This window comes from Phyllostomus hastatus, unplaced genomic scaffold (genome assembly GCF_019186645.2).
Source record: "Phyllostomus hastatus isolate PE091 unplaced genomic scaffold, TTU_PhHast_1.1 phas_contig_469, whole genome shotgun sequence".
NCBI classification, from domain to species: Eukaryota; Metazoa; Chordata; class Mammalia; order Chiroptera; family Phyllostomidae; genus Phyllostomus; species Phyllostomus hastatus.
The window spans coordinates 51,570-66,556 of record NW_025333885.1 but is presented as its reverse complement, the minus strand read 5'-3'; the positions used below and the strand labels follow the sequence as shown (position 1 = coordinate 66,556).

At 39.5% G+C, this 14,987-nt stretch overlaps 1 protein-coding gene across 1 annotated transcript; it reads right to left on the bottom strand.

Moving 5' to 3' along the window:
* Positions 1–13,821: 13,821 nt before the first annotated feature.
* Positions 13,822–14,778, bottom strand: LOC123823076 (olfactory receptor 10G2-like). Its single transcript, XM_045845392.1, has one exon. The coding sequence runs from the start codon at positions 14,776–14,778 to the stop codon at positions 13,822–13,824; it is 957 nt and encodes a 318-aa protein (XP_045701348.1).
* Positions 14,779–14,987: the final 209 nt, after the last annotated feature.

Sequence of the window (14,987 nt, the reverse complement as noted above, 5' to 3'; positions counted from 1 at the left end):
ATTAATGGTATTTAGAAAGAGAATCTATAATGGTTGTTTAAAGATAATAATTAAAAAGAATCAAGACATTTACTGGTATGGTTGCTACTTAGTGAAATTATGAACAGTGTAAAGACTGGAAAGTAATACACCAAGATCTTGATATTGGTGAGGAGCAGAATATGGCACCCAGGATGTCTGACTTTGGTATGTGGATTATTTTGAGCTGAAGACAGCCAGGACCTAGCAGACTCAGCAAGTTTTTAACCTTCCAGCTATCTGCCTAAAGAATTTAGACAGGAGGCATGTTCCAGAAAGAGAGCTATTACCAGAGGCAACTTTTTATGTCACAAAAATTTATTTGCTTGTCCTGGCAAACATTTGCTCTTCTCAACTTTCTGTGAATTATTTTCCCTCCTTTTGAGGCCCTAGGTCCCTATCCCCTTCTCCTTAGCTGAGAATGGTATATAGGTCTCAATCACCAGATTGCCAGGCAATCTCATATTTCTATGGGGCTCCCATACATGCAGGATTCGTTTTTCTCCTGTTAATCTGTCTTATGTCAACTTAATTATTAGGCCAGCTGAAGAACCTAGAATGGAAGAAAGGAAAAGTTTCCCACTCCTGGAATAATGATTATCCTTGCTTGATAGGATTACCAGTGATTTTTCTTTTTTTTATACTATTTTCTAAAATATGAACCTTATTTGATTTAAACTCTCTCTAATCCATCATTTCCTCTAAATTCTCTAAAACTCCTCCTAGCTCTGAAATTCAGTGACCCTGGTTTAGCCACCTGTACCTCACAATGAGAAGGCAGCAATGACCTCTGAGCCAGTGCAATTTCCATTATATTCTTTTTCCTATATTACTTGTTTGCATTGTTGAGTCTGAAATGTGTATGATATACATACAGAGCATTTGTATACAATAATCCATGCATTCCTCTTAATAACACCCTGATGGTATCCCTACTTTACAGACAAGGACATTGGTGCTTGAAGACATTTAAGTAGCTTGCTCAAGGTCAGAGAGAGAGATTGCATGGAGGAGCTGGGTTCCAAAGCCCTGTCAGCTGGAGGCTGGAACACAGCCTCTGAAAGATTACTCCACAATGCCTATCAACCTACCTTCCCACATTACTCTTGTGGATAAGCAGCCAGATTAAATGTATGGAGTTCTAGTTTCATAGTATTACTCACTATATCAAAAGCATCAGTAGTTTTTTGCTAATAAATAACCTACAAATTGAGGCACTCAAAAATTTTCTGCTTTCTAGACCCAAACTCTCCTTGTAGCTTTACTTCTCATTATACTTAGCCCATTCTCTTCTTTCTCTCTTCCACACATTCATGTCTGTCCATAGCCACCCATCTGTTATTTAGGTCAGAGTATGGCCTAAGGTATTTGAGGGTATGACTACAATACATTTATCTGGGCATTAACAAAGTAGAAAAGAAAGAAATTCTGATATAAACAATCAGAGAATTGCCGTATTTTAAAAGCAATTTACTGGGCATCTCAGAAAGCTTTCTGTATGAAGTGGGAAACTTTACCTATTTGAGAACTTTTTACTGATTTACACAGAGTATTTACTTATGCTACCCCGAATAAGATAATAAAGAAAGACCTTTTGAAATATAATTTTCCTACCCATGGGGAGGCTAATGGGGGTGAAGAAAGGAGATTCACTCCTTGGATTTGAGAAAATTTCCTAGCATTCAGTCAGGTATCCTCTTGTGCTTTGTATTACCTCGAGTTCATGACACCCTCAGGCACCTGTTGTGGGAACAACAAAATAGTTTGACTGGCCTTTGGAATGGAGACCTTCGAATACTCGATCATTTGTCCTGTATCAAACCTTAACACTGCCAATTCCGTTTTCATGTACTACTGAGACTCAACAAGCATTCTTCTACAATTGCTACTTCAAATATGATGTGAGAACCAGCAGCAGCAGCACCACCACCAGTAGCTTGTTAGAAATACAGACCATCCTGTCCCACCCAGACCTAATGAAGTAAGATTCTGCATTTTAGCAAAGTTCCTAAGTGATCCCCCTGCACATTAAGTCTGAGAAGCACTGTTTACATTCATGGGTGTCCAACCTGCAGCCTGCAGGCCACATGCAGCTCAGGATAGCTATGAATATGGCCCAACACAACTAAAATTTACTCAAAACATTGTGAGGTTTTTTTTTGGGATTACATCTCACAGTGTGCTTATTGTGTGGCCCAAGACAACTCTTCTTCCAATGTGGCCTAGAGACGCCAAAAGGTTGGACACCGTTGGTTACAGCATATTCCATTACTGTTTTATAAAAGCCTTCTGAACACAAGATGGCAGTATTTTGTATCTCTTCAGATCCTTCCTCAGATTAGAAACTAAATTCACTTTGGAGTTGGATTGAGCCAGTGTGTGTGTGTAAAAGACTGAACAGGCTTGTCACTGATTGGATGGGTAGGAAGCAGAGACTTCCTCCCATAGAAGAATAACCCTAGTAACACCCACCAAACTAAAGAGAATGGCTTTTTTGACTGAGGGGCTGAGTTCACATTTCAAGTCCTAGTTGGGGAGGAGCATGGAGCTGTTTCTACAAATTGTTTTGGTGATTTTATGGCTTCCAGTGGACTGTGAGTTGAAGGCTTCCTGGCAACAAGGATAAAGATGTGGGACATAGCCCACTGGGTGGAGGGAAAAGGGCTGGGATCCTTTCTCCTGCGTCTTTAGTTATAGCTGGTGTTGTGGGAAGGGTGCCACTGTGGTGAGTAAACCTTCTTTTTCTGGCATTGTGTTTCCACCTAGGGTCAAGCAGCCAAAAGATAGAACAGAATCCTCAGGACCTAAGCATGCAAGAGGGTGAAGAGGCTGTTCTGACCTGTAGCTATGCAAATTATTTTCCAACATCTTTCCAGTGGTATAGAGAAGACCCAGGAAGAGGCCTTACCTTCTTGCTACTAATACGTGAAAGTGAGCGAACAAAGTGGACAAGAAGACTGAAGGCAACCTTTGATACCACAAATAAACAGAGCTCCTTTTACATCACAAACTCCCAGCCTGCAGACTCAGCCACCTACTTCTGTGCTTCAGACACACAGCAGGGCCCTGCCACCCACTTCCTGCACCCAAACCCTGCTAACCATTCCTGGTCAACAGAGCTGCTGGCTGTGCTATTCCCAAAGGCTTACTGCAGCTCCACTGGCAAAATGCTTTACCAGTGGGAAAACAACATGGTGGTTATTTGAAAGGGGGTAAAGGTGCAAGGCAACACTGGATTCAGCAGCAGTGGGGATCCATCCAACAGTTGCAGTGTTCCTGCTACTGACTTTGAGGAACTTGTGAGATTTGCAGGTCTCAGTTTCCTCATCTAAAAATGATGGGACCAAACATGTGATTCTCAAGCTTCTGCCGGCTCTGAAATTCAAACAGTATAGTTTTTCAAAAATAGAACAAAACAAAATGCCTTGAAGAATGCTTGAGAGCAAGGAAAGAGGATTGGCTTAATTTATTATTACTATTTTCTGAGACAGTTAATTCCGTCTAGTTTTTGTGACTAGGTCAGAACAGCATGAGAAATATACAGAGGTAAACACATTACTCTTAAACATTAAAATATATATATTGCCCCAGATAAATAGTAGTCTAAACATTTTTGAGATACTTCTCAAATGAACACCAAATAGTGATGATGATAATAATGACAATAATGATAAGGATGAAAACTTTACCTGCATTTTTTATTATCACTCATCTTGTTACCAGAGGAGGATGCTATATTATGCAACATGCCATAAGTCATGTGCATTACAAACACAGATGTAGAGCCTTTGATTACTATGTGTGTGGCATCAGTTGAGTGTGTATACATAATTTTTAAAAAAGGGATCTTGAACCTTCTCATGGTAAGCATGGGTTTGAGCTGAGAACTTTTAATTAATTTATTTAATTTTTACCTTGCTCTGCTATTCCTATTGAAAGGGAGTAGAACTTTTAATTAATTTATTTAATTTTTACCTTGCTCTGCTATTCCTATTGAAAGGGAGTAGAATATATGTCCCTGAATATGCCTCTTTGGCATTAGGATTATTTTGAGCTGATTGTATTAAGAAAGAACAGACAGAGAAGCTCTGAAAACTGAGCAGAAGTTAGCTTTTTGTAAGAGACAATTACATGCATAAGAGTAATCTTCATTTGTAAGTGTACAGGGAGAGGAGGATGACTAAATCTCTGGAAAGACTTATGAACAGAGAAGGGGAGAGGGTGTTGACTTAAATTTGCATAATAGCTATACCCTTGTTCATTGTGCTTTGCCTGAAAACCTCTCATAACTGACTCTCCTCTCCTGAACAGCCTTTTTTTTTTTGTTGTTCTTGTGCTGAAGATGGTCCTCAAGGTTATAACTTGGGACATTTTGAGGGTTCACTGTTTTCTTGGGTCTCTCCCATGTATATAGGAGTTACACATGTTATTAAACTTCTGTGTGTTTTTCTGCTGTTAATCTGTTTTTTATCATGGGGGGACTGGACTCTCAGCCAAGACCATGGAAAAGTAGAGGTAAAATTATTTTTTCTTCCTGACACTCATTCTCCCTGAAATTGATCTGGTGTGATGGTTACTCTTTCAGACCTAGCAGTCTACAGACTGAAGTGGTGTGGAGGAAAAGCTTTTTCTCTCAGAATTATACCTTGCTATTTAGCCATAATCCAATACTACCCTCATTTTATAAGACCTTGCTTTAACTCATTTAAACTGGTGGGTGTCTATATTAGATTTCATTATCTGACTTGTCCCTTATCTTATTCCTCTCAGAAGTTTGACTTAGCTATGGTCTGCCGGTAGCCTTCTGGGATTCCAGAGTTAATGTAGATATATTTTGCTGTGTCCTTAATTCATTCAAGAATTACTTCTATTTTTATTGTACAATGACTTCATCAGTCTACTGTTTTGTCTATAGATATTGAAGTCTATCATTATTGTCTTGATAATGTGGTAAATATTTGGTGTAATAATTTGGTGTAATATTCCAGTCATATGCTAAGCAGAGAACAATGGTATTTTTTTTATTTAAACATTATATTATTGTGAACTTTTGTCCAAGACAGAGGCATAGGTAGATACGATTTGCATCCTTGCACAAGGAAAAGAAGGACAACAACCAATTTAAAAACAAAAAACAACCAGAACTGCCAGAAAATTGAAATGTATGAAAGTACAGCAACTAAGGAGTTAAAGAAAAAACATTCATCCAGACTAGTTGTGGGGTGAGAGCAGATAGGCAGTCAGGGCAGAGAGGACTGGCAGCAATGTTTTGACTGTAGGACCAGGTAGTCTCACACTCGCAAGTGGATAATCTGGAAAGAAAAACTGGTGAGTGAGATAGACCATGCACCCCAGGGTTCCACATGGGAAAAAAAAAACCCCTCAAAACCTCTGACTGCAAAAACCTACAGGGGTTGCGATGTTGAGAGAGACTCCTAGTCTCACAGAGAAGTCTGTAGGGGAGACATTCAGGGTCCTAGAACATACACAAACTCACCAGACCAGGAATCAGCAACAAAAGAGCCCAATTCACTTGTGGATAGTGTGGGAAGTGACTGAAAGCAGGGTGAGAGTACAGCAAGTGGTATTGTTCCCTCTCTGACCCATTCCCCCCATACAGTGCCACAACGCAGGGAAGTGAGTTGTCTTGCCCTGGAGAATATTTAAGGTTCTGCCCCTTACAATGCAACAGTTGCACACCAAAACAAAGAAATATGGCCCAAATGAAAGAACAGATCAAAACTCCAGAAAAAGAACTGAATGGCAAGGAGACAGTCAACCTATCAGATGCAGAGTTCAAAACACTGGTAATCAGGATGCTCACAGACATGATTCAGTACAGACACAAATTAAAGGAAGAAGTGAAGGCTGTGCAAAGTGAAATAAAGAAAAATATGCAGGAACCAACAGTGAAGGGAAGGAAACTGGGACTCAAATCTACGATTTAGAACATAAGCTATAAATAAACATTCAACCAGAACAGAAAAGAAAAAAGAATTAAGAAAATTGAGTACAGGCTTAGAAACCTCTGGGACATTTTAAACGTTCCAATATATGAAGCATAGTGGTGCCAGAAGGAGAAAAGGAAGAACAAGAAATGGAAAACTTTTTTGAAAACACAATGAAGGAGAACTTCTGCAACCCGGCAAAGGAAATAGACTTCCAGAAAGTCCAGGAAACTCAGAGAGTCCCAAAGAATTTGGAACCAAGGAAACACACACCAAGACACATCATAATTACATTACCCAAGATTAACGATAAGGAGAGAAACTTAAAAGCAGCAAGAGAAAAGGAGACAGTTACCTACAAAGCAGTTCCCATGAGACTATTGGCTGACTTCACAAAAGAAACCTTGCAGGCAAGAAGGTGCAGGAAAGAAATATTCAAAGTCGTGAAAGGCAAGGACCTACATCCCAAGATTACTCTATCCAGCAAATCTGTTACTTAGAATGGAAGGGCAGATAAAGTGCTCCCCAGACAAGGTCAAGTTAAAGGAGTTCATCATACACTACCCCTTATTGTATGGAATGGTAAAATGACTTATCTAAGAAAAAGATGATCAAAAATACTAAGATAAAATGAGAAGAAACTCACAACTATCAATAACTGAACCAAAAAAACAAAACTAAGCAAACAAGTAGAAGAGGAACAGAATCGGAGAAATGGAGATCACATAGAGGGTTATCAGCTGGGAGGGGGAAGGGAGATAATCAGGCAAACAGTACAGTGAATAAGAAACATAAATGGCAGGTTACAAAATAGACAGGGAGAGGTTAAGAACAGTATAGGAAATGTAGAAACCGAAGAACTTATATGTATGACCCATGGACATGAACTAAGGTGAGGGAAATGCTGGTGGGAGGTGGGGTGTGCAGGGCACAGGGGAATAAAGAGGAGAAAGAAGGGGTGAAATGGGACAACTGTATTAGCATAATCAACAAAATATACTTAAAAAAGAAACAAGAGAAATCTCAAATAAACAATCTCACTTTACACTTAAAGGAACTCGAAAAAGAACATTAAGAAAGTCCAAAGTGCGTAGAAGGAAGAAGATGAACATCAGAGCAGAAATAAACAAAATAGAGTCTAAAAAAAGAATACAATAGATCAATGAAAGCTGGTTCTTTGAAGAGATAAACAAGATTGGCAATCTTTAACCTGACTGATCAAGAAAAAAAGAGAGGACTCAAATAAATAAAATCAGAAATGAAAAAGAAGAAGCAACATTGGACTCCACATAAATACAAAGAATTATGAGAAAATATTACAAACAAGAATAAGCCAACAAACTGGCCAATCTGGATGAAATGGATAAATTCCTAAAAAGAGGCAATATTCCAAAATTGACTGAAGAAGAATCAAAGAATCTCAATAGGCAGATTACAACTACTGAAAATTGAAGTGGTAATCAAAAATCTTTCAATGAAAAAAGCCCTGGACCAGTTAGTTTCACAGGTGATTTTTACAAAACATTCAGAGAAGAACAAACACCTCTTCTCAAATTATTTCCAAAAATTTAAGAGGAGGGAAGATTCCACAACTCATTTTAAGAATAGAGAATTATCCTGATTCCAAAACCAGATTAAGACACTGTAAAGAAAGAAAATTATGACCCAATATCTCTGATGAAGAAACATGCAAGCATTATCAAGAAAATAATAGTAAACAATGTTCAGCAATACATTAAAAAGGTCATGTGTCATTATTCCTGGGAATCAAGGGTGGTTCAATATCCACAAATTAATTAATGTGATACACCACATAAACAAAATGAACAATAAAACTCATGTGACCATAGAAATACATACAGATAAATATTTGACAAAATTTATAAGACTCTCAGTAAAGTAGGAATAGAGAGAACATACCTCAGTGTAATAAAGGCTGTAGATGACAAACCTGCAGTCAACATCACAATCAGTGAACAAAAACAAGCATTTCCCCTAAGAACAGGAACAAGACTGGGATGTCTGCTTTCATATCTGTTAGTCATAGTGCTGGAAGTCCTAGTCACAGATGCCAGACAAGAATAAGGATCCAAATTGCAAAGAAAGAAGTAAAACATTCCTTATTTGGAGATGACATGGTAGTGTATATAAAGAACCCTAAATTAAAGATCCACAAAAAATCTACTAGAAGTGATAAATGAATTCAGTAATGTGGTAGGATGCAAAATAAATATCCAGAAAGCAGTTGAATTTTTATACACAGATAATGAACCATTACAAAGGGAAACTGAGAAAACAATCCCACTCAAAATTACTTAAAAACAAATACCTGGGAATAAATTTAACCAAGGACATAAAAGACCTGTCCTCAGAAAATTATAAGACACTGAAAACAGAAATTGAAAAAGATACAAATAAGTGGAAGCATACATCATATTCATGGATAGGAAGAATTAACATCATTAAAATGTCCATACTACCCAAAGCAATCTATAGATTCAATGGAATTTCTATCAAAATACCAATGGTGTTTTTCACCGAAGTAGAACAAATATTTCAAAAATTTACATGAAACCTTGAATTGCCACACCAATCCTTCCTTTTCTTTTTGTTTCTTAATATATTTTATTGATTATGCTATTATTACAGTTGTCCCATTTTTCCCCTTCACTCCCCTCCACCCTACACACCCTCTCCCACCCACATCCCCGCATTTAGTTCATATCTATGTGTCATACTTATAATTTTCTTGGCTTCTACATTTCCCTTATTATTCTTATCCTCCCTCTGCTTATTTTCTACCTACCACCTTTGCTACTTATTCTCTGTACCTTTTCCTCCTCTCCCCCGCTTCCACTCCCCTGTTGATAACCCTCCATGTGATCTCCCTTTCTGTAATTCTGTCCCTGTTTTAGTAGTTTGCTTAGTTTGTTTTTTTGTTTTAGGTGTGGTTGTTAATAATTGTGAGTTTGCTGTCATTTTATTGTACATGGTTTTTCTTCTTTTTCTTAGATAAGTCCCTTGAACATTCCTATAATAAGGGCTTGGTGATGATGAACTCCTTTAACTTGATCTTATCTGGAAAGCACTTTATCTACCCTTCCATTCTAAATGAAAGTTTTGCTGGATAGAGTAATTTTGGATTCAGGTCCTTGCCTTTTACCACTTGGAATACTTCTTTCCATCCCCTTCTTGCCTGTAAAGTCTCTTTTGAGAAATCAGCTGACAGTCTGATGGGAACTCCTTTGTAGGTAACTGCCTCCTTTTCTCTTGCTACTTCTAAGATTCTCTCCTTATTTTTAATCTTGAGTAATGTAATTATGATGTGTCTTGGTGTGTGCTTCCTTGGGTACAAATTGTTTGGGACTCTGAGCTTCCTGGACTTCATGGAAGTCTATTTTCTTTGTCAGAATGGGGAAGTTCTCCTTTATTATTTCTTCAAATAACTTTTCTACTTGTTGCTCTTCCTCTTCTCCTTCTGGTATCCCTATAATTTGGATGTTTGAACACTTAAAAATGTCCTGGAGGTTCCTAAGCCTCTCCTCATTTTTTGAATTCTTATTTCTCCATTCTTTTCTGATTGGATGTTTCTTTCTTCCTTCTTGTCCACTCCACTAATCTGAGTCCCAGTTTCCTTCCCATCACTGTTGGTGCCCTGTACATTTTCTTTTCTTCACTTAGCATAGCCTTCACTTTTTCATCTAATTTGTGACCAAATTCAACCAGTTCTGTGAGCATCCTGATTACAAGTGTTTTGAACTGTGTGTCTCATAGGTTGGCTATCTCTTTGTCGCTTAGTTGTGTTTTTTTCTAGGGCTTTGATCTGTTCTTTCATTTGGGCCTTTTTGTTTCTTGTCTTGATGCACCTGTTATATGGTGAGGGGTGAAGCCTTAGGTGTTCACCTGGGCCAGGTAACTAACGTTGCTGGGTTGTGATGCTGTATGTTGGGCAGAGTTCTCAGAGGGAACAATGGTGCTTGTTCCATGCTCTGCTGGATTTCAGTCACTTCCTCCACTTCTCACATGCAAATTGGGCCCTTCTGGTGCTGATTCCCATGTGGGTGGGTTTGTGTATGTTTTAGGACCCTGTGGGTCTCTCCAATGAACTCTCCTGTGAGGCTGGGAGTTTCTCCTGGCATTTCAACTCCCACAGATGTTTTCAATTGGTGTTTTGAGGCTTTATTTCCCCATATTGAGACTGTGTGTTGCAAGGTCTGTCTCGCTTCCCAGTTTTGCCTGGTTTATCTGTTTATATGTGGGACTGACTGCTGCCTTGTGCACCATGCTGCATTCCACAACCTACCACCTGGCTAATTATCCCAGCCACTGTGCTGTGTGCCCGGGATCTACCAGCCACTGTTTTGCTGTGAGTCCTCTCCACCCTGGTTGCCCGACTCCGCCCCTCCTACCTGTCTGGATGAATGTGTCTTCTTTAACTCCTTAGTTGTCAGACTTCCATACAGTGCAATTTTCCATCAGTATGGGCTGTTTATTTGTTTTTCAATTGTTGTTGTCCTTCATTGGGTGTGCAATGAGGCACAGTGTGTCTACCTATGCCTCCGTTTTGGCTGGAAGTCTCACACCAATCTTGAGAGAGAAGAATAAAGCTGGAGTAATCACACCACCTGATATCAAACTATACCACAATGCAGTAGTAATCAAACAGCATGTTAATAGCATAAAAACAGATATAGCAATCAGTGGAACAGAATAGAGAGCCCAGAAAGAAACTCACACCTGTATGGTAAATTAATGTTTGACAGAAGCAGTGAAAACATACAATGGGGTAAAGAAAGTCTATGCAATAAATGGTTTTGGGAAAATTAGACAGATACATGCAAAACAAAAGGAACTTGACCATCTTCTTACATTATACACAAGAATAAACGCAAAAATGGATTAAAGACTTAAATGTTAGACTCACCATAAAAATCCTAGGAAAAAACAGGGCAGTAAAATCTTTCACATTTCTCATAGCAATATTTTTTTTCTGATATATAGGGCAAGGGAAATAAAAGAAAAAAGTAAACAAATGGATTACATTAAACTAGAAAATTTTTACACAGCCAAAGAAATCATTAAGAAAGTAAAATGACAACTCACTAAATGGGAAAATATATTTGCCAGTGAAACATCTGAAAAGGGGCTAATATCCAAAATTTGTTAAAAACCTATAAAACTCAGTACAGAAAAAAACCCCCACCCAATTACAAATAGGAAAAAAAATTTAATAGACACTTTTCTAATGAGGACATATAGCCCTGGCTGGTGTGGCTCAGTGGTTGAGCACCAGCCTCTGAACCAAAGGGTCATCTGTTTGATTCCAAGTCACGGCTCATGCCTGGGTTGTGGGCCAGGTCCCCAGTGGGAGGTGTGTGAGAGGAAACATGTAACACATTGATGTTTCTCTCCCTCTCTTTCTCCCTCCCTTCCCCTCCCTAAAAAATAAATAAATAGAATCTTTAAAAAGATCTGCAAAAAATTGGGTGAGCATAACATTACAGTTCTAATTGAGTGAAAAAACGATCAATAAATGAACACATTTACCTGGTCATTCATTTTCTGGAAGGAGCTATTGACACTTGTTCTTATACCGCCCTGTACCTGAGTTCCCTGTTTCCAACTTCTTTTAAATGCTTTCTTGTTCCTCTGGTAAGACCAGTACAGGTCATAGAGATAAGTTAAAATTATTTACCTCATTGTGGCCTGGTTAGAAGGACATTGTATGATTTGTTAATTAGCCCAATGAATGATGGACTAGGTAGCATCTTAATCTTTGACTTTTGATAATGTCATAATTGACCAAAAGCTTTCTTGGATGCTTTAGACAATTCAAATGCAGTTCAAAAGAATTTCCTGGTGTTGTTTTAATAAAAAAACCTGTCAATTAAGTGAAGTATTAATTAGGATGAGGTGAAACTACTGTAGCAAAGTGACTTAATAACAAATCAGTGGATGAAAGAAGTTAGAGGCTTACTTTCCTCTCACTTAAAATCCTGAGGTGTGTGTTCCAGGTTGGCAGATGACCCATTTCCACTTGGTTACAAAGTGAGTGCATCTGGGTTCCTGTCATATGCCATTCCACCTCAGAGCAGGAAAAGAACATGGAAACGTTGCTGGGCCAGTTCTGAGGGCCAGGCCTGGAAGTATCACACACACACACATATATACATATGTCTTTTCATATCCACTTTGGGAGAACTTAGACATATAAATACACTCAACTGCAAGAGGGACTGGGAAGTGTCCACGGTGGGGCAGCCGTGTTCTAGCTACAGCTCTCTGACTAGGGAAGAAGAAGAGAATGGATTTTGGTGGGCAGGTAGCCATCTCTACCACAGAACCTACTGGTAGATATTAGGTAAAAGGGGGCTGCAACACAAACAACAAGGAAACATTCTTTCTGCTCTTCAGGGACTCTGATCTAAACTACAGTCTAGTCCAGCTGATGACAAGTGGCCTTATAGAATTCAAAGGACTATAGAAATTCAGAGAGAAGGAAATAAATTCTGACTAGGAGACTGAGAAAAAACTTTTTGTAAGAATAAGGGTTTTTCCTGGACCATGAAGGAAGCATAAAACATTAATTTACCAATATAAAGACTATTTCTGATATAGGAATATCTTAAGTAAAGGCTAACAGGCCCCAAAGAAAGGAGAGTGTTTAAAGAATGGCAGGTAGCTCAGGCTGGTGTGGTTCAGTGGATTGAGTGCCAGCATGTGAACCAAAGTGTCACTGGTTTGATTCCCAGTCAGGGCACATGCCTGGGTTGCCAGCCAGGTGTCCTGTAGGGGGTGCACGAGAGGCAACCACATATTGATGTTTCTCTCCCTCTCTTTCTCCCTCCCTTCACCTATGTCTAAAATAAATAAAATGTGAATAAATAAATAAATAAATAAATAAATGGCAGGCAAATTAATGAGGCCAGGAGGGAAGAAAGAGGTAGAAATATCTTAGAAGAGAAAATGTATATTAAGATTTGACTGTGGAGGACCTTGAATTCTAAGCTAAGAGGTCTGGCTTTATCTACCTAATTCAGTGGAGACCCAGTGAGTATTCACAGTTTTCAGAAAGAAAACTCTGATAGTGATATGGATGAGGATGAGGTTGTTAAAGGGAGTGCTTAGAAAGCCAGAGAGACATTCCTGAAACAGAGTGAGCAGAATTTGGTTAACTACTATATGGGGGATAGAGAGGGGACCTGGAAGGAAACACAGACAATCCACATACAGATTCACACTAATTTCTTTGCCTTGGTGTGGGCAAAGCAATCCTGAATATCTAGGGGCTTGGGAAATTAGTCATGAAGCAAATTGATGAAGGGATATGAGACAGCATCATGGTTTTCCCCAAATTCACCTGGAATAATCTCCTTTCCTCCTAGATAAAGCATTTACTCTTCATAGTTGAAATTTGTGTAGAATGTGCTTTCTCCCAAGAGATGAGTCAGAATGTGTAAAAGAGTTCTGGCCAATTTATTGCAGTTAAAGACAGCAACAGAGGCCTCTTTTATTAAAAAAAATATTTACTTATTTATTTTTAGAGAGAGGAAAAGGGAAGGAGAAAGAGAGGGAGAGAAACATCAATGAATGCTTGCCTCTCGTGCATGTCCTGCTAGAGATCTGGTCCTTAACCCAAGCATGTGCCCTGACTGGGAATCAAACTAGCAACCCCTTGGTTCACAGGCCAGCATTCAATGCACTGAGACACACCAGCCAGGGCAAGAAGCTTCTTCGTAGTAAAATTACATTCAATTAAGCTTAAAGTAACATCTACTTGTTGAATGTTTGCCACATGCATCAGTAGCTGAGAAGAGCATAGCAATGGAGATGTAGGTAGTTCCTCAGCCTGCAGTTACTTATTTTCACTTGCAGCCCCTCGACCTGCTGTTATTCTCTTCAGAGCAGACTTCACTTCCTGGTTCCTCAGTGTATAGATGAGTGGGTTCAGTAATGGAGTGACAACAGTGTAAAATACAGCCACTGCCCCATCCAAGGGGCTCTTGGAGCCTGCCCTGAGATAGATGAAAATACAGGGGACATAGTAGACTGTAACCACAGTTACATGGGAGCCACAGGTGGAGAAGGCCCGCTGCCGCCCATCTGCAGTGTGTATCTTCAGGATGGCATGGACTATGTTGGCATAGGAGAGTAGAATTAACATGAAGCAACTGGCAGCCACTACTCCAATGTCCACAAAGGTCACAAGCTCATTGACAGTTGTATCAGCACAGGCCAGCCTCAATACTGCAGGAATGTCACAAAAAAAGTAATCCACCTCGTTGGGCCCACAATAGGGCAGGCGGAAAGTCAGAATGGCTTGGATAGATCCATGGATGGAGCCAGCCACCCAAGCTCCAGACACAAGGATGGTGCATAACTTACCATTCATGAGCATGGGGTAGTGCAGGGGCCGGCATATTGCCAAGTACCTGTCATAGGCCATCAAAGTGTAGAGGAAGCACTGGGTGCTGCCCAGAAAGTGAAAGAAATACAGCTGAGCCACACAGCCACCATATGGGATTGCTTTGTTGGCAGGAGTAAAATCCAGTATTACACGAGGAACAATGACTGAGGAGAGCCACATATCCAGGAATGAGAGCACACTCAGGAGAATGTACATGGGGCGAGCATGCAGCGTTGGGTCAGCCCACACAGTGAGCAGAATGAGCAGGTTCCCCAGCTGAGTCAGGATGTAAATGATGAAGAAGACCAGGAAGAGGAGGGTCTTCAGATTTGGGGGGTGAGGTAAGCCCAAGAGGATGAACTGTGTCACCATGGTGTTCAGGGATGTGTTTACAGTCTTTCCCATGTCTTTCTGTAGTCTGCTAAGATGAAGGGTGAAGTCAGACAAGGGCAAGACAACACAGGGAAGTGGTGAGAGAATGCTTTTGTCTGATGAATAATGCCTAAGAGTTCTGACAGAAACTGAATAGTAGTAAAACAATTTTTTTAAAGAGGTGGGTGTTACCATTAGCTATTTTGGTTTACTTGATAAGAGAAAAGGTGAAGAGGCTAGTT

Bases quoted from the DNA above. Each gene is read 5' to 3' on its own strand.
- LOC123823076 (XM_045845392.1), bottom strand. From the start codon at position 14,778: ATGGGAAAGACTGTAAACACATCCCTGAACACCATGGTGACACAGTTC.